Raw genomic sequence first — 19,249 nt, forward strand, 5'->3', positions numbered from 1 at the left:
AAATGTGTCTTTGTGTTTGTCTGTGTCTCTTCCCTGTCCTCTTGACAACCAGTCAGTCTCATACTGGTTCTGCTAGAAGGCAGTATTTACTTTTCACTGTCACCACATGCTTGCTCAAGATTAAGGATTTTGACAAAGCCAATGACTCGATGCAATCTGCTGGTCCTCCTTGAATAGTTAACTTGTCATCAAATGATCAACTAAATCTGATAGAGCTGCATTTTAACTTTGGTTGTGTATAGTTGCGTTTAAATCTCACTGCATGATTGGATAGTGTTGGAATAGACTGGATATTGAGTATCTGGTGACATTTTTAAGAATTTCTGCAAAATAAGCAAATAAATAGACGGAAGTAAATAAAAAATAAACCCAACCTAGCTTCCAGAACAAGTTTTTAAGATGTTAAACATTAAATATGAATGTAGATTCTCTGGTCAATCACATTTTCACAATTTTAAGTGATTTAAAACTTCACGCATTTAATTTAAGGTTAAATAAGTTCACTGAAATGCAGTATCAACTATTCCCCACACATTGTGAACAATGAAAAGTAGGGTAGCCACATAGTGTCACAATGGGAAGATACTGAGCTATTTTCAAAGCTCAGGCTATAATAAATCTTATGCACAAGGGAAAGCTAAAAATATGGGCAAGACAAGCTGACACACTGCATTTACAAGCTGCACTTCATTCAGAACGCCATCAATCATCCTTCACCCGTCGCTGATGCCTGTTCTCTGAGTTGTGCATTGAACACGTGACCAGAAAAGTGTGCAGCTGTCTACTAGAAACAGCCTGCACAGTCCCAAATGTCAGGTTTGCGCAAAACAAAGGTTTACAAATTGAATGGGTTTTTTTCACACCACATGCAAGAATACCAGAATGATTAAACCTGTAATTACTACTGCTTTCGCCCTGCACTGCTGGAAAAAAAAGAAGCTAAGAATGATATTCATCCTTCATCAGTATATTACTTCAAACATTTCTACGAACTCAGAAACTGATTTTTTTAGACATGTTTTAAAGTTGAGTCATCTTCTCTATTTTTTACAAAAAAAGTCATGTAAATTGTTATGTACGCAACTATTTTAGTCTTTTTGCATGCTTCCCTGAGCTTTGTTTCTGACTTCCAATGAAGGCGAGTAGGTCACAATCCAAATCTATGATTAATGTGTTGATTTAATCTATGCTACATGCATATTTAAGTCTCTGTGTGCTTTTTCCTCTCACCTTGGTCGCCTTCCCTTTGGGAGTGCTGGTGCAGAGCCAGCAGGACACACCCTGTCACCCTGTCAGTCAGTCATATGACCTTAAAAAAGCTGACTCAGACTTGCTGCTTCATTACAATCAGGTCATGAACGGCGGTTTTAGCTTGTGTAAGTCACAAGTACAAGACAAAACAATTTTGAGAACTTTGGAGAAAATTTGGTGAACATTACTCTGAAGTAAATTTGTAGCTCATGTGAGGTAAAGCAAATGATGATTAAGTGTGATTCTCTATGGTTTGGTCAGATATCCATTCATCTGTATAACCATACTTTTTCTCAGTGATTCTTTAAAACCAGTAGCGCTGCTGTGACTGATTCATACAGTGAATCATAGAGCGACAGCTAAGGCTAATTATGCTGATGAGAAATCATCTGGCTGTGTGCAACAAAGGCAAATTATTAGTGTTAGGTCAAAACTATGGAGCAAATAAACCAGGATGAATGTTCCTATATTTTCAACTTTTCTGAGTTGAACATATTGGTTTGTTGATGCTGTTACTTATGAATAAACAAAAACATAACTATTTCTGTTTTTTAAACCAATAAAGCAAATGCGAGCTCGATTCCACTTTTCATAGATTCTTCCTACAGACTTGTAAATGGATTTATTCTTTTCAAATGACTGTCAAGTGCACAGAAGAAAACTTATTCAGCTGTTCCGTTCATGTCCCTGCAACTCATTTGCACACTTAAAACACTGTAAATATTTTACGTTGTCATTAATCTTTTCATTCAGTGAAGCCGCTTTCAGTTAGAAAAACTGGAGCACAAGATTTGACCACTTTACACTTGCAGTATAAAAAGGCAATCAAGAGAGTAGTTAATGAAGTACGATAGACGATGCAGACACAGTGTTGGAAACAGTCAGAGTGGTAAGTGATCAGATTCAAATGGAAGAATGCAGCTAGATGTACAACAGCTTAGAGCAAGACACGTAGCTGATGGAACGAAGGGAACGGAGTTGTAGTTTTCTGTTTCCCATCTAGAGTTTAAAATTGAATTAGCAATGAAGTATTTATACAAGTGCAGTGTGAATTTTCCAGCTCGATGCCTCTGTGTTCAGTGGAACGCAGCAATACAGCAAGCAAACACGGCATTTTGTTAATTTTCATCCTCAGTAAATTCTTTAAAAGTTGTTATTTTTCCTGCTTTGAGTCAGTAACCTGGTGTTTCCATTAACCCAGCTGCTACCACTGAGAGAAAAGCTTGAATGAAGGTCAGATAATCATATAACATTATTTAGACCTCTTTGTTAGCCCCAATCACTAAAATCACAACAATTTACAAATGGGCTGCTTTTTCTCGATGTTTTTCTTTACTTTGTCTGGGTGCGTTTATGAAAAAGCTGTTCAGAACTGAAAGTTGGTTATGGTGAAAGATGAAGCCAGAAAATGGAGACAGCTTTCCATCTTTCCTCCAACACGTAACACCCCCTTTCACCGTGCAGAGAGACAAAAATCTAATCAGTTACGGCAGTTACATAGACGTATGTGTGAAGAAGTGAAAAGTAGGAAGAAATCTGGAGTTTTATTGATTCAAAGTCAAACTCCAACCGTGGTTTGAGAGGTTTTGCAAAATCTGTCAAAATTAAGAATCATAATATTTTTTAGGTATGGATAATTGTAAAGAAAAAAGTGAGTATGGAAAAAAATATTTACAGTTCCAGATTTTGCTGGAACTGTAAATATCTCATTTAAAAAGCAACTATCACACTATCTGTCACATTTTACAGTACTCTAAATGTAAAGAAATTAATTTTGTGAAATATGTCCTATCATATTTATGAAGAATGTGTATAGTTTATTGTGTGCTGCCAATTATTTGACCCCTAAATGGTTTTATAATTAGCTTATTTACCAACTAGTAAATAGTAAGAGAAAATTAGCTTTCACTGATTTCAATTTAAAACTTTTGATTATGCTTTGTGGGTTCATTGTGTTTTCAATGAAATATATTCAATTATCCATGGTGGACCAAAGATTAGCTAGAAAAATAGATAAATCAATAAATAGTCTTATAAAATAACTGACAAAGATTTAATTTACTGCAGAATAATTATTGCAATTCATTTAACTGAACTTAATTTGTCAAATTTTGTTTTGTTGGCAGCCAGAGATCAATTTCATAAAAAAACTCAAACATGCAATAACATGCTATTCAATATACTCTATGCACAATCTCATGATTTCATTGATGGTATTTTGAAGAACACCATAAAACTTTTTTTTGATTTTTGAACATTAGCCATGGCATGCACTATAAAATGTGTCCAGGCCAGCGGTGGAGGAAAATGATGGAGTCAGGGTGTGCCTGGGAGAGGCTGCTTCAGTGCATTAGTTGGCTCCTGTAAGCCACATGATCCTTGCAGACCTTCAGGAGCTCTAATTCCATTACATAATGCCCTGTTACAGCTCTAAGTGCATGCTTTGTCTATATGCTAGAGTGTGTGTGGCACTGTSCCAGTCCACATCACTCACTTTCACTTTTCCTCTAATTAATCCCAAAAAAATGTCAGGGATTTTGCTAATAAGCTCAGATGGGTCAAACAGATCACTACTGTGAGTATTTCCACATGTGGAAGGATTAGGGAAAAATACATGTTCGAGATTGTTTACATGGATCATGTTTAAAGATCGTCGTTTAAAGACAATAAGTTATCACCGATCCACAGTGTGTTTGATGGATTAGCTGCCAACACTGCTGCCAGGTTCTTCCACACTGCATCTAGGACTCAATATTAACTTTAATAATGATTATATTCACCACAATCTCACTGGAAGAAGTTGTGGGCACGGTAAGTTATGCACAATGGAGAGTGTACATCTTTTTTTGACACACTCCAGAAGATCTCCTGCTCAGAATATGCAGAAATCCAGGACTCAGTGTAGGAGGCTCCAACAACAATTTGTGTCTTACCAGTAATTTGTCAAAAGTACAATCTTGCATCAACCAGACACCTGCTCATCCACCTCTTCAACCATACACCATGCACTCATAGAGTCCATTCATAATTACGACAGGGGCATCTGTCACTCTAAATTACCTAAATATTACAAAAGACTTTGCTGAAAGTCTCCCATCCTTTTCTTATCCCATCCCACCAGGCCAGAGCTACACACTATCACTTGCAAGCAGCGACAGTGAACACTCGTTTGTGGAAACATGCAAATCTTCAACATTTCACAGTGTAGTATTGTAGGCATATAACTGAAAAATGTCTACTAAGATTAGCGTTAACAGAACAAAATGACTTCCACAGAGAAAAGATGTCTGACCAGACATACTTTTAAGCAATGCTTTTGATCTGCAGATCAAAAAGTGTCAGTGCGCCAGATAAAACTTCACAGAGGTTTGATGACTATCCTCCATTGTGCTTGTGTTCTGGAATCATCCATGTTGTTTCGCCAGGCACAGATCCGAGGCAACATCAGATAAAGTATCGGAGCAGGTGCTTAGCTAGCACACTAGTGGTGTGTAGACCGACAGAAAGCTCTGCTCTCAGATGCAGTGTAATCCTAGGCAGCCAGGTAAATATAGCCTGTGGCAGCTTTGGGTTGGTCATGAGTGCTGTCTGCTCTGCTCGACCTTGGCTCTTATACCTTTCCTCTCCTCATAGGAGAGGAAAAAACACAATCACTAGCAGTGCCACCTATGTACACTACTGAGCAAAAACATGTCAAACTTCTATGAATTTGTGCGGATGTTTTTTTTTCCCCCTCACCCCACATTATTGCCTATTTAGTATTAAGTAACATTAAACAGCTAAAAATCTACACAACTATAGAAGTTTTTTATTCTGTCCTTAGTTTAGCTTCAAGACTTTACACAATAAGCTTTGTAATTTCACCTTGTATGGAGGCAACTGGGATGCATTATAGCAATTTTGTCATCATAATTTCTTTTTGATCTTTACAGTTTATTGAAGAAAATGTTAATTTTCAAAACTTTGACTTGTTCTGTAATAGTAATCTTTGCCTCCTTTTTATATGGTTTCTCCAAAATGTCAATAATAATGCCATTTATGTTGTACAAGGGCATATCATACAGAATTTTGGCTAATTACTGTGGGAAATAATACATACAACTGGAATAAGACATCATGTGTGCACACAAAAAGTTATCTAAAAAGATTAAACAAAGAGAGCATGCAATGTCCATTACGAAATCCTGCATCCATTTGGATCTGGCACTTATATGTAAGTGCAAGCCTGGAGCAAATACAAACAAACAAATACACGTATGGGCCTAAGGAGCTTCATGTTAAGCATTACAGTAAAAGCTTAATCTCCCTCGTAGGTTCATGCTACAGCGTAACGTCATGAGTAGAGCTGTCTTGAACATTTTGATGAACTCCATTGATAAAATAATGTATTACTGGAATGCATAAGACTTCTGCTGACTACAGTCCTTGAGTTAAAGGTCTACCCTTCCAAGGTGGAATTTTAATATGGGAATTTTCTATATATAATATAAGAATATTGGAAATACTTTTGCTGACAATCAAAAATGACAAGGGACAGATCTACTGTGCAACAAACAAGGATTGATACCAAGTTGTCCCTCAACCACATGCTTTTTGTAGCCACCAATAAGCTTCTGAACGAATTCCAGTTGGATATTTAACCCCTTCTCCCTGCTATAATTGGTAGAGCTCATTTAAATTGACCAGTTTCGGAAAGGGTTTTAATCAAACATTTTCAGTAAGGTGTAGGTGGGAGTCTTGTCTAATAGACGGTTTTGTCTACTCCAAAATCAGTTTTGATGTGTATTTGAAACCGTTGTTTTGTTGCAACACCAAATTTGATCTAACTTTTAGGCATCTGATCCAAACTGTCACTCTGAAAAGAGAGAAAATTGGTGCTGGGATCAGAAAAACCTGGAGTGAACCGGAATCTGCTTGTACATAGGTTTCACATTACAATCGACAAAAGGCGTCTAAAAAGGAATAAGTCCCTCCACCAAAATTAATTTACACACCTTCTGAAGAAACTGCTTTGACCAGACAAGCTACGTGTCTGGAGAAGCCTAAGTCCTTTCAAACTAATAAATGTTACCAACCATAATGATTGTAGCTTTATGCTGTGGGGCTGTTTTCCTGCCTGTCGTAGAAGTCCATTGCTCCTTTCAATTTAACAACTTGAACTAAACTAGGGTCCAAGTATCACAGCAATAGTATTAGTTATTCCACTGTCCATATTCAGTAAGTCATATCAACTGCATTGCATGGTTGTATAGTTTAATTAAAAAAAAGAAAAAAAGTCATGTTTTTCCTCATCCATATCACTTTTTATTTCTCCCTGGACTGAAAGTTTCCATGCCTAAAGCCACAACAACATGTGTTGCGTGTAGAGCTATTTTAATCACATCAGTTGAAATCTTCAGTACGACACCTCTCACAAATATCACAAACATCAAAAGCTGACAGTCATACACAAAACRTAATCCTGACTAAGAGAAGACAAAGATTAGCAAAAATTAATGGTCTGCACTTTCATTTTTAAAGGTGTGGAGACAAAGAAACAAACGACTGCAAACTGTTCTGCATCCGCACAGCATTTACCTTAGCCAGCAGAACTTTTCCTGCTGCTATATCAGGCCTCTATCAGTTCAGGGAAGTGACAGAAAGATTAGTTAAAGGGGGACAAGTAAGGAAGAGAGATCCCATGCTTCTGAGTTTGATTTACGTCGACTGGAGCTAATTAATATCTCTGTACTCTAAGACCTGCGCGTGCCTCTTCTCCTCTCTGTCTCTTTGACTTTGCACTTCAGGGCAAGTAGCAAATATTTCAGAGAGAAGGAAGACTAGTTCATGTTGAGAACACACAGTGAAAAGGCCTGGTTGCTGAGAGTGGTTTTGCTGAGGGAGGATGGCCAAACAGGCAGAGCTGCATTTTAGCTATGGACATTCCACTATTGCTGTATTGCATATGCCTTGAGCTTATGAAACCCAGCAAAACACTTTAAACAAATGGTCGAACCTCTCTGTACTTACTGTTTCTACAGAGAATTATAAAAGTACTTGTATCTGATACATCGACACAAGGTTTCACAGTATTGAGAAGTAAATGGGAAATGATTCAAGATTCTCTTATTTGCTTATATAATAAAACATTTTAAGGGTGGCATGAATTTGCATTCAATCAACTTTAAATAATCCTCTTTCATTGCAGTCACAGATGCAAATGCAGGTTCTATAGGGTATGGCTCTATCAGACAAATAGACATAGATAGCAAAATCAGATCAACTCAGATAAACAGCTCTGTCCAAATCTGACACTATCAGAGTCAGATTTAGAAAGATTTGTTGTATCTAAGACTATTTTAAAATGCATTAATAAACAAACACATAGGAGGTTAACTTTCTAAGGAGGAGCTGTAAATAAATTTCATTTAGCAGGTTCTTGCAGCAGGTGCTTCCTAGAGATAAGTTATTGGACACTTTTAGCTCATCGATATATTGCTGATCATGCAAACTCTGGAATATGGCTCACTGCCAAATAAACTTTTATCATGAAGGCAATAAACTGCCAAGGTTAAAACAACATACTGTGCAACATCAATTTGCTGAGAAACGTAGTTACTACAGTAAATGTGTTGTTAACAAGTTCCTTTCTTTTAAAACGAATAATTTGCTAAGAAAAGTTATGTCGTTAAGCTGAGCAGAAACATGAAGCTTTCATGCTGCACCAAGACAAAACACTGCCTCTTATGAGGAACACAGCAGACATTCAACTGGATTCCAACAATTCAAGTACAAAGTCTATTTTTGGTCAGAGAATACAAAATAAGCCAATAGGTAGAGATGCTTAGTGATCAAAGAGAGACCATTGTCTGCTTGGTTGGGCTTAATGCATCTACAAAAAGCACACAAAAATTCATTCTCAGCAATCCAAAGCTTGTGCTCAAGCATCTGCGGCGTCTCAGAATACTAATCCATGTTTCAGAGATTCTTTTTATGTTTGTGTACTTTCTGTGCTCTGCAGACTGAGCATGCAGCATTTGGTAAAATCAGTCCTACTTTAAAATGAAACACCTGATCATAGTTATTTATTTTTTTTAGAAGGACATACATTGTGTTATAACTATGTTGTACTATGACAATGTTTTTGTTTTCTGGTTAGCTTGACAAGTTAAGTTTCTCACTTTTTTTACAAGCCTCAGAATGCCAGATGCACCCTCACAGTTTGACGTTCAGAACAAATGATGTGTTTTACGCTGAGAGCCAGTAAGCGCTGCAGCTTTCTTCTCTCCAAACACCTGGCACACTCCACAGTTTCCATTGAATGAATACGATACAACTCATTTTGGTGCAATTTTTGTCATCCTGTAAAAGCATGCGCTCACTTCCAAATGCATTTGAACAAACACGACAAATGCATAAAATCAGACCCGCGTGTTACCTAAAAACAGAATAAAGTCGCGTGTCTCTAGCCAGTCACAGTCAGGATTCTGACTGATCCACAAACAAACAGCCAACTTTTCTCAAATATATCCTTACAAATCATCTGGTAGCAAGGAAACACAACCTCAGTCAAATCTGCGCTTAGTGGCTTGGTTAGAGCAGGAGAGTGAACAGGAGGCATGGGATGTGAAGGTGACTGACAGCTTCACACTTATCTGATATTGTTCCATGCATCAAGTTTGTAACAAAAGGTTTAGACGTTAATTTATCAACATTTGTTATATTTTTCTTCGAATAACACCTGCAGCCCAAAAAGATGCACAAAAGCATTAAAACTGCATCTATTATTAGACTGTACCTCCATCTTCCCCCTCCATTTTCTCCCAGTGAGAAAAAAAAAAGATGCAATATGGGGGAAGACAGCAAATCTAACTATGGCAGAGCTTTTTGAGAGAGAGAGAGTAGAGCTTGTTTAGGGTTTTACGCAAGGAAACAATATGTGCACATGCATTTAAAATACTGAATCTCATTAACATGAAAAAGCTGCACCCACTGCAAGGGTTCTCAGGTAAAAGAAATGACTGGCATAGTGTGTTATTCTGCAAACAGCAGGTATTAGTCACATCCCCACTGGTATTAAGAGCCTTTTCCCCCGATGACTAATATCTGACGGAGCAGACAAAACCTGCACCGGAGCATCAATGCTTGACTGGTTACACACACACAAGCACAAATACACACGCCTGAGCCTACAAATCCATCTGTGCAATTATACTTGTGCAACTGCGTTCCAACCAATCATGCACAATGTTTGCAGTGTGACAGAGCCTGCGAGGGGGGAAACGACAGGTCTAATGGGAAAGATGGACACAAGGATGTAAAGCACCACCTTGCCAGCCTCCTGAGAGAGAACATCAGTACCTTGCGTCTGCGGTCTCTGGATCGATTCCTCTTTTTGATCTTCTCCTCCTCCTTCTCCCGCTGCTCCTGGGCGGCGGCCTCTGCGAGGTCCTTGGTCTTGCGGAGCTGCTTGGCAGCTTGCGCCATGGTGCCGCTGCTACTGCTGCTGCTACTGCTGCTGCTGCTTCTGCTCCAGTCACCGTCGCTCCAGCCCTCCTCACGTTTGGGATCCCTCCAGCCGTCCCTGTTTCCTCCTGTCCCCCGAGCTTACCCCGTCACTTACCACCACCTCCTCGTCTCTGGCCGCCACGGCATGGGTGCGTGTGACGAGGTGACCGGATATGTTTCTGTGTATGCAGATAATGTTGATCCTGCAGCAGCTACAAGACAGCTCCCCCCCAAGCCCCCGCCCCAGCCTCCACAAAAGGAGACGATGCTACAGCTAGTGGTGCTGATGCTGCTGCCTCATCCACTCAGCTACAGCATCGCACTGAACTGAGCTGCCTCCCCTCCCCCTGCCTTCTTCTCTGCCTTCCTCCCTTCTCTCCTCTCTCCTCCCTTCTGCTTGCGGAGACCAGTCACGCAGTTTTATGTTCAGCAGCGCTGTGGGGATCCTGCTGCAGAGCTCACTCCTTTCTGTCTGTCAAGCATCCTTCTACTCAAGCCGCTCCGCGTCTTTTCTTTCTGTGTGAGACGCATCTTGTACATGAGCTGTTGCTGCACATTGCATAAGTGAGGTACAAAGGGAAAAGGGCGCCAAAGACACGGAATGCCTCCAAATGCTCTCACGTCTTCCCCGACTCTGACTGTGGAACCTCCTTCCTGGGAACAGATGGAGAGAGGGGGGGGGGGAAATGCATGAAATAGGTGCACAACACACATTAGGTGACAGAATATGGTATTTATCTTCAGTAGCTTGGTCATGCGTTGAATATCATATGTTGTGTCGGCATGGAAACAAATGTCAGGCTGCTTTTACCACGGTTTTGTGTGAGAGAAATGAAAAGAGGAAAAAAAAACAAAAACACAACATGAACTGGTCATTAAAATTGCATGTCTTCCTTCTCCCTCTTTTTGTTCCACCGCTTACCATCACATCAGAAATGCCCACATGGATGTTTGATGCTGGAGTTCAGTGGCTAACATGCGGAGAACTGAATAAACAGAGAGTAGCTGGCACAGATTTCAATATTTGATAACTATTCACAAAAATGAAAATTTCAAGTTCATCTCCAATAAATTCAGATTTTTTATTTTTATTTTCATCTGACAAAACAAGGATCTGTAAAGACGGTACATTTATATTAAAAGTAACAATTGTTTATGAAATCACTTAAAGTCTGGGCCTCCCTTCTTAAGCGACCCGACGCCAGATAATCGGAAGAAAATGGATGGATGGATGGATGGATGGATGGATGGATGGATGGATGGATGGATGGATGGATGGATGGATGGATGGATGGATGGATGGATGGATGGACGGATGGATGGACGGACGGATGGATGGATGATGGATGGATGGATGGATGGATGGATGGATGGATGGATGGACGGATGGATGGATGGAATCACACCAATGTTCATTCTATTTTTTTCAGATGGCATAAAGATGAGACATTTAACAAATTCTTTAAAAATTTCATGAAGCAAAATATATTGACCACTGCTTTGAGTACATGAATACCAATTGGCTCAGCAGCTTAAAATAGAATGGGGCTAAAATGTGTCTAGTGATTAATTAAAGTAAATGTTATAATGTTAAACAAGCAGCATCTTGGGCCCAATCATTTTAGCTGCGTTTATTGATGACTTACTATAAAAACATAAGCAGTCAGGCCAGTTATACATTATATGCCTGATGAATTTGTTGTCATATTAAGATAATATTAACTTATTGCACGCAACCTGCCAGGTCTATATAGCATTTTGAAAATATGTAAGGAATTTGAATATGAATACTGTATCATCTTAATGGTCAGTAATATTTTATTAGTGCTCAATGGTGACACCCATACGTACAAGGTGGTGAGTCTCCGTCATGACGTGTTTTTTGTTGGTAAACTCAAATGCAGACAGGCACCCCGTTTAATGAGCTCGTTACATCAATCAACCCCAAAGACTTAAAATACAAAGCCAAACAGAATTACAGCTAAAAACTATTACAAAACCTAGCATCGTTTTTTGTTTTTCCACGGTAATGTTGCATTTTAAGCGTAAAGGAACAATTCTGATGTTTGGAACTTGCTGCAGAACATTCAAAGAGAAGTTGCATTGTCATGATTCAGCCATTTAAGATTTTATTCACAAAAAAATGTGCCAGGAAAGATTTTGCTAAATCACAGTGTAGCACCGTCACCGGAAAGAGTTATGTTTAGGAACACGGAGGTGMTTTGTTTATCTCCAGCATGTCATGCTCTACACCTTTAAGTACGAAAGGGTCAGTCGATGATGTACGGCTGTTTGAAACTTGACGGTAGGTTGCAACAGCTTTGCCTTTTTGACATTATTTGTATTACTGCACCACCTGGTGGCCAAAACCTGTTGTTACTCTCTCTGTGCTTTAATTTCCAAACATAAAAGGCTGCTCAGGTTTTTAATGAGTCTTTAAAATAACTTCTGTATAGCTTCTTTATAAAATGTGTTATTTTGTAAGATTTACTGTAATTTTATCAGCTGTGATGGAGAGATTTGAATGAAGAGATGTTTTTTTTATTAACAGTGTGATTGGATTTGTAATGCCATTTTATTTGAAGTATTTCGATATGTGTCCTAAGTTCATATAAACAACATAACATCTTTTTTAAATATATTTATGTTTGACAGTGTGATGTTATTTTACCAAACTTTTCAAAACATATTTCTCTTTGTGGCATCACTGATTCTTCCATACCTAGATCTCATTAGTTACATTTATATATTTTTTTGTTGCATAAATATTACATCCTATGTTAAAAATGTCTCTAAAATGTCCTAAAACTCCTTCACACCGCCCTTACTTTTCTGTCATATGCCATATGGCCTCACTCCAAAACACACTGAGTGTCCTGAAGTGTTTGTCCTTGACGATGACGTGTGCTTACCTCAGCACTAAACGTGCTGGGACTCAGCCAGTTTTGCTCAGGACAATGTAAAGTGCAAAAAGTAGATTGAAAAGCTCCAGTCACTGCAACACGGGACATATTGTCCCCTTCACCTTGATTTAGACTTTCTATTTTTGTTATTTTCAAATTAATTAAAATGTGTTTGTCTATTTACTTATGCGGGCTGCACAGTGGTGCAGTTGGTAGAGCTGTTGCCTTGCAGCAAGAAGGTTCTGGGTTCGATTCCCAGCCTGGGGTCTTTCTGCATGGAGTTTGCATGTTCTCCCTGTGCATGCGTGGGTTTTCTCCAGGTACTCCAGTTTCCTCCCACAGTCCAAAAATATGACTATATGGTTAATATATGGTTAATATGGTTAATTGGCCTCTCCAAATTGCCCCTAGGTGTGAGTGTGTGTGTGCATAGTTGTGTGTCTCTGTGTTGCCCTGCGACAGACTGGCGACCTGTCCAGGGTGTACCCTGCCTCTCGCCCGGAACGTTAGCTGGACATGGGCACCAGCAACCCTCCCGACCCCACAAAACATTTTTGTTGTTTTGTCAGAGTAAAAAAATATTTTGAAAACATGAGGAACTCTCTTTAGACATTTTCTGGTTTTCGCTTGCTTTTGTTTTTATTCAGGATTATGTTCATATTAGTTCACCTTTATAAGCGAACTCTCTTGTGCCAGATTAAAAACAAAAGAAAACATGTTCTCCTCCTTTTACCCATATATTATAATTTTTCACTTTAAGACACTGTTAATTTGCTGCAAATACATGCGACATCCTAGTTACTCTTTTATTTAGAAGASGTTAAAATCATGTCTTCTATTCTTATTAGTGGGATATGAGTAGACGTAGACAGACTGCTTCCGCAGTCAGCGTCAGTCCATGCACTGACAGACTTTAAACTGTAGGGGGCAGCAAAGTTTTAATGTTCATATTGTGAAAAAAATTGATCAACCACCAWCCTTTACAGGGCATATTTTAAAATGTTTGCTACAAAACTCTGTCTCTGCTCTGTTTCTGTGRAAGCCCCTGGATTCTAACTTAAGTTGTGCTGAAATTCACAAGTATACAGAACAATTAGCTAATGGTGTATTTCTAGTGTATATTGAGACATAATTGTAATAAAAAGCACTTTAGTCTTCTAAACATTTCAGCTGTTGAAGCACTGGGTTTTTATTCTTAAAGAAATGTGTCCTGTGAAATGCATTATACTTATTTTCCCCCAGTTTTATTTATTTGAAAGGCTTATACATATCTTACCAAAAGAACACTGGAAAAATGCRTTTTAACAGAATTTACCTGTTCAAATTAATAATGTATTTTGTTTTCTTACATTATTAAATTAATGTTTTGGAAATTACATTTTTTTTTCATCCTTTTTCAAAATAATTATTTTTGTCAACAAGTAACCTTTTCCTTTGTCTGTTGTATGCTATATGTAATTTTGTCCAGTGGAATATTTCAAATATATACATTCAGATAGATGAATGGATCGACAGACCGACAAACTGGCAGCACAAGGATGCATAAATAACTTACATTAACATAAATTTAAAATTCTTGGTCTACTTTTTACTTTTTAATAAATAATTTTTATAAATTGCTCAATTATTGATGAAATCCTTGAAATGGAACCTTTTTGTGAAGCCTTCAGACAACTCAGAATTGTCCCCACACATCTGAAAGACAGAAATCATTGTCTAAATTCATTTATGGCTTCAGAAAAAAAAAAAAGTGTTCTAATTAAAATTATTTCTGCACATGAGCGTCCCTCCATTAGGAACCATTGATCACTGGAGCAGAGCRTGCCAGACGCACTCTGTGAGAATCAAAGTGCTTTGGGGGGTGAAATGCATTTGGCAGTCGCCCAACAAATTTTCTCAGAGTCACCCATGCTGAAGCCAAGGCATCACAGCACTGCAGACCCTCGTCCTGCCCAGGAGAGGAATCATGAAAACTTTCTCTCTTTCTGTCCTGAATTGCTGATGGAAAGACTTGCACACACAGGAAATCCTTCCTGGTTTTAATGCAGACTCCYTTTTTATTGMCAAAACCTTTTCAGGAAGCTCAGCTTGCATATTCATCAACTTTATTGTATTTCCCCTTAAACAGACGCCATCCAGCACCGCRCAGACATCTTGTGATGGTTTTCAAAGACAAAAATGAAAGTGAAATGAGGTGATTATCTCTAAAACAGTCAATAAGAGTCGTAAGAATTACGTCTTTGTTTCCTTTGGTGCTGCAGGAGTGCCTAATTCAACCTGCCAGGAATCTTGCTGACCTCTGAGGCTTAGATTACCTGGCAACGCCCTGAGAGAGCAACTCACAAGCACTTGAGGACAAGACCCGCATTGCTGCCAATCAATACTAATCTATAGTGCCTTGTATCTCCTCTCTCTCCTCCTTTTGAATTTTACAAGAGCTAGATTACAGTAAATGTGTTTGCCATGCAGTGTTTCAGCAAACCTCAGTGTTCCATAGATTAGCAGGTGCTGCAGAGATGCCAGGAGTCTGGTCCTGTTTCAGTCGCRCAGTCTGACAGAGTGGGCGTCTCTCTTTGTTGCGGCTGTAACCTTCAAATTATGTCAGATTGTGTTGTGATGGAGCAACAAAAATGAGAAATTAGATTGAGATGTGATGTGAAAATGATGGATAGGACAGATCAAGCCAGATAGAGTCATAATTTAGTGGAACAGAATATAACAGTAGTCTAATGAAGAAAAATTGTGCTTTAGCAACATTCATGGGCCTTTTAATGGCCCTAGAGCTAAATTATATTTGAATCCATACTTTGACTAGGCCATTTGAGAAAAGTAACAAAGCATCCCCAAACTATGTGTTGGTAATTTGTTATTTTTCCTGAAAAACTGTAGCTATAGCTTTTAGTCCAGATGTACTCCATATGCCTATCTCCTACTTATTGTTGAGCTATGAACACTGATGTTATCAGATGCARGYGAGGTCTGTGGTGCTTTCGGTGATATTCTGGATCCTCATGCATGAACCAGATGTGGAGTAATTTAGGAAAGCCGGTCAGCTCACCACTGTTCTATGTTTTCCCCATTTGTGGATAACGCTTCTCACTAGGTGTTTTCCCAAAATTTCCAAAGTTTCCATTAAATAAGAATGCAATTAAAGTCACAGGTGAAACACGCAATGTCAATAAAACACATGCCATGCCATCTTTGTCTTTTCCACCAGTAGTAACTTGACTTGATCAGGTKACTCATGTGATGCAAACAAAGTGTTTCCATTGAGGTTTTGCAAAATATACCAAGGGTAAAAACTTTTTATGGAAGAACATAGGCTTTTTCAAAATTGGCATGTTCCCATTGGGCAATTTATTTTTCATAATTCCAGTTTTAAAGAAAAACGTTGCCATTTGACATGTCAAAAGTACTGCACCAGACTCGACAGTCACTCCAGCAAGCTGTCGCATAAGATTTTTGTATTTTTGCCATGTGTTGTATTATGTAGAAAATTATTGATCTTTGATGATTCAGAAAAATATGCAAAAAAAAATTCCCGGAAGGCGTTTAGAGGCTATATTGAGTATCAGTAGGTTATAAAAGACATGTAAAATGCTGGATTTTGAAAATGTTGCTAAACAGAGGATTTGTACCACTCTGGTGACCATGACAGCTTTAAGTATAGACACCACAAAAAAAGTTCTGCTCATGGATTTGTAAGTTTTCTTAAGCGACTTTACATAGACTTCAGCTCTCAGTTGCTTTCTTTTTGCCATCAGTGTTAGTTTAAAAACTGCTGAGATTTTTYCTAATCTTTTTTTTCTGTGAGGCTTTGATTAACTCCATACATCAGTTCCCTAACCTCCATGTGGCATCGTCATCAAGCATCCGACTCTTCCTTACTCTCTGATGGCCTCATCCGTCTTCTAAGATAAAATCTAAGCTTTTGGTCTCGCTTTTCAATTATTCTCAGAGGCCAAAACCATGGTTTACTGCTTGCTTAAAAAAAATAAAATAAAAATCTATCTCACTTAGAATTTTCTGACAGCTGGGTGATGTAATGTGGGAGGAGATGTTCACGTGCAGGGCTCCTTAAGTTTACCTGCAGCAATGACAAGGATGCCAGAAAAAAAAAAAAAGAAAAAGAATGCAATGGTTTTGTCAATGTGTCCTTTTACTCGAGGGAAAAAGAACAGCTTTTTCAATCACAAATCAGCTGGTGATCGTGATGGAGGAAGAGGTAAGCCTTGGCTGTCTTGCAGACGTCTGAGTTTGAAGGTTGTATTTTAGCAAGCGATCCTGGGAACATCTCAGTTTAGACATTAACTGATTCCTCAGAACTTGTAAAATAGCCTAAGAAAACTATGTTTTAGGAAGTGGGAGGATTGAAGTGAAATAATCTGCTGGAGCTGCAGGACTTTTTCAGATTAATTTCCAAAAAACCTTTAAACACACATCACCCTTATGTCTGAGGCAGTACCCTGATTGATTCTACCAAAAAAAACAAAACAAAAAAAAGGTCCCAGCAACATTCTTTCTTCAACTACAACACGATAAACTGCCAACATGTAAAACCCGTCCCGCTGCCTCCTCACTGTCTCACTGCAGAGACAGAAAGGAGCTGCACTGCAGCAATGGGGCGTTGGCTCGGTACATGGAGGGAGGCAGGAAAAAAACAGAGGAGAAGGAAGGCGAGGCAGCATGTAAAATGTCACTGCAAGCAAAAACTGATCATCCTGTTTTAACAGTTTCTTTCAGATGACTTGATTTTATCATCTAAACACACTTTGATCACAATATAAGGTTAATCTTTACTCTACATATTCAGATTATCGGTGAAAAATATGATGTGTGAAACACTAATAACACCATAAAAAATAAAGCAAGGTAATAGAGCAATAGATCACTGCATAACTTTGAAAGCTGGTTTATGCTGCAAAACATGCAGTTTTTAAAAGTACTTATTTTCTTACTTTTATTTTTTGCATTTTGTTTTTTAAATTGAATGTTTATAGTTAGACTAAGAAGCAATATCCTCCCTATTTGCTCCCTAAAGAGGTTAGTATGGATTGTGGAATAACGGACTACAAATGTAAGTTACAGTTTCAGTCAGATGCTTAAATCTACTTATCATCAGACATGGATATGATATCAATTTTTCCACTTTGATAACGGATTTGAATTACTCTGCTTTAAGAGTGAACCTAAAGAAACAAGTTCAAAGGATTTGTAAAGAAATAATCAGTTTCAAACATTTTGAGTACTCTTTATCACGCTCAGGGGTTTCACAGTATTCTGTTATGTATCCTCTTTCAGCATCTCTTTTCCATTTCTCACTTATTCATTTGTTTCTGCTCTTTGGTGTCTTCCTTTCTCTCTGGCTCTCCTTCACATTGAGGAAAAAGTGCTATGTCTGAAGGGCATTTCTTTCCCTTTCTCCGTGGTGAAGAAGATGACAATAATGCAGCTTTGCTAGCGAGATAACTGTTTTCTCTAAAAAAAAAAAAACCACACAAAAAACCCCATGAATATTACAAAAAAAGATGGAAAAGAAGTCAGGAAAACTGCATCAAAAAGGGAAAAACTGAAAAATGTACTAGAAAAGAAAGGAAAAGAAGGAAGACTTAAATTATTAACATTCAGATATATAGAAAAATTTCAAAGAAGGTACTCGCTTGAGATCTATGTAGCAACAATACATCAGTCTGATGGATCATATTAAATTCTGCAGCAATTTACAAAAGAAAAGCAGAGCAATTTGGATCGGACAGTAATCTGTAAAATGTTAAGTTCAACACAAGCTAAAATAAATCCATTGTTATCCCAAGGGTACTGTATAATGAAGTGGTTCAGTGGTATGAGTAATACGCTACTTGATGGCATGAAACCTGATTTAATGTGTGTTTCTAAATATTGATGAGATATGTACGGCTGTAGTTCAGGCTCTTAGTGACGTCAGGTTGGAACTTTAAGGGAAATGTAAACATGCATAAAGCAAGATGGGACAAAGCAAGTGACTGCATGTAGTACAGATTCACAGCTAAACACACAAACGCAATGTGCACATGGCACAGTTGAAAAAGTTTCATTGAAAAACGTAAATTACGAAGAACTATAGCCCCTTACAAAAGTATTCCTTTTGAACCATTTCACATTTAGTCGCCTTAAGGTACAAACTCCACTTGCTTTTTGGGGATTTTATTTGGAACATACACCTAAAGTGGATCATAACTATGAAACAGTGGAAATAATATGGGCAGTTCAAATTGTCTTCCCAAAACGAAAAAAAAACAAAAAACAGAATAATGTGTGCAAATCAATTCTATTCTAATACAGGATGTTCCTGGAAAAAGAAAAAAAACTCTTAGAGAATGTAAAGGACTTTGTATTAGTTTCTCTCATGCCAAAGCTCAATAATGAACATTGTTTGAGATTGCGAAACAACACAATGTAAAAACCTTAAAGGGTTATGAATACTTCTGCAAGGCAATGAATATTAATTTTATGTAGCCTTTTACATAGAGGGTTTGTCAGGGTTTGGTGGGTGGAAGTGGTGAGGAGAAACGCTGAGACCCAGGTTATAGATGAAGATGATTTTAATAATGAATATAATCAGGACAGTC

General features: G+C 38.2%; 1 protein-coding gene across 1 annotated transcript in view; it reads right to left on the bottom strand.

Annotated features, from left to right (window-relative positions):
• LOC108166778 (ankyrin-1-like) overlaps window positions 1–19,249 on the bottom strand; it is a 59,751-nt gene that overhangs the window by 26,368 nt on the left and 14,134 nt on the right. Inside the window, exon 2 of the mRNA XM_017307824.1 lies at window positions 9,592–10,392. Within this exon, the coding sequence (XP_017163313.1) occupies window positions 9,592–9,717 (126 nt within the window). The 5' untranslated portion in view covers window positions 9,718–10,392. The remainder of the gene's footprint in view (window positions 1–9,591; window positions 10,393–19,249) is intronic.

Source organism: Poecilia reticulata, linkage group LG12, assembly GCF_000633615.1.
Source record: "Poecilia reticulata strain Guanapo linkage group LG12, Guppy_female_1.0+MT, whole genome shotgun sequence".
NCBI classification, from domain to species: domain Eukaryota; kingdom Metazoa; phylum Chordata; class Actinopteri; order Cyprinodontiformes; family Poeciliidae; genus Poecilia; species Poecilia reticulata.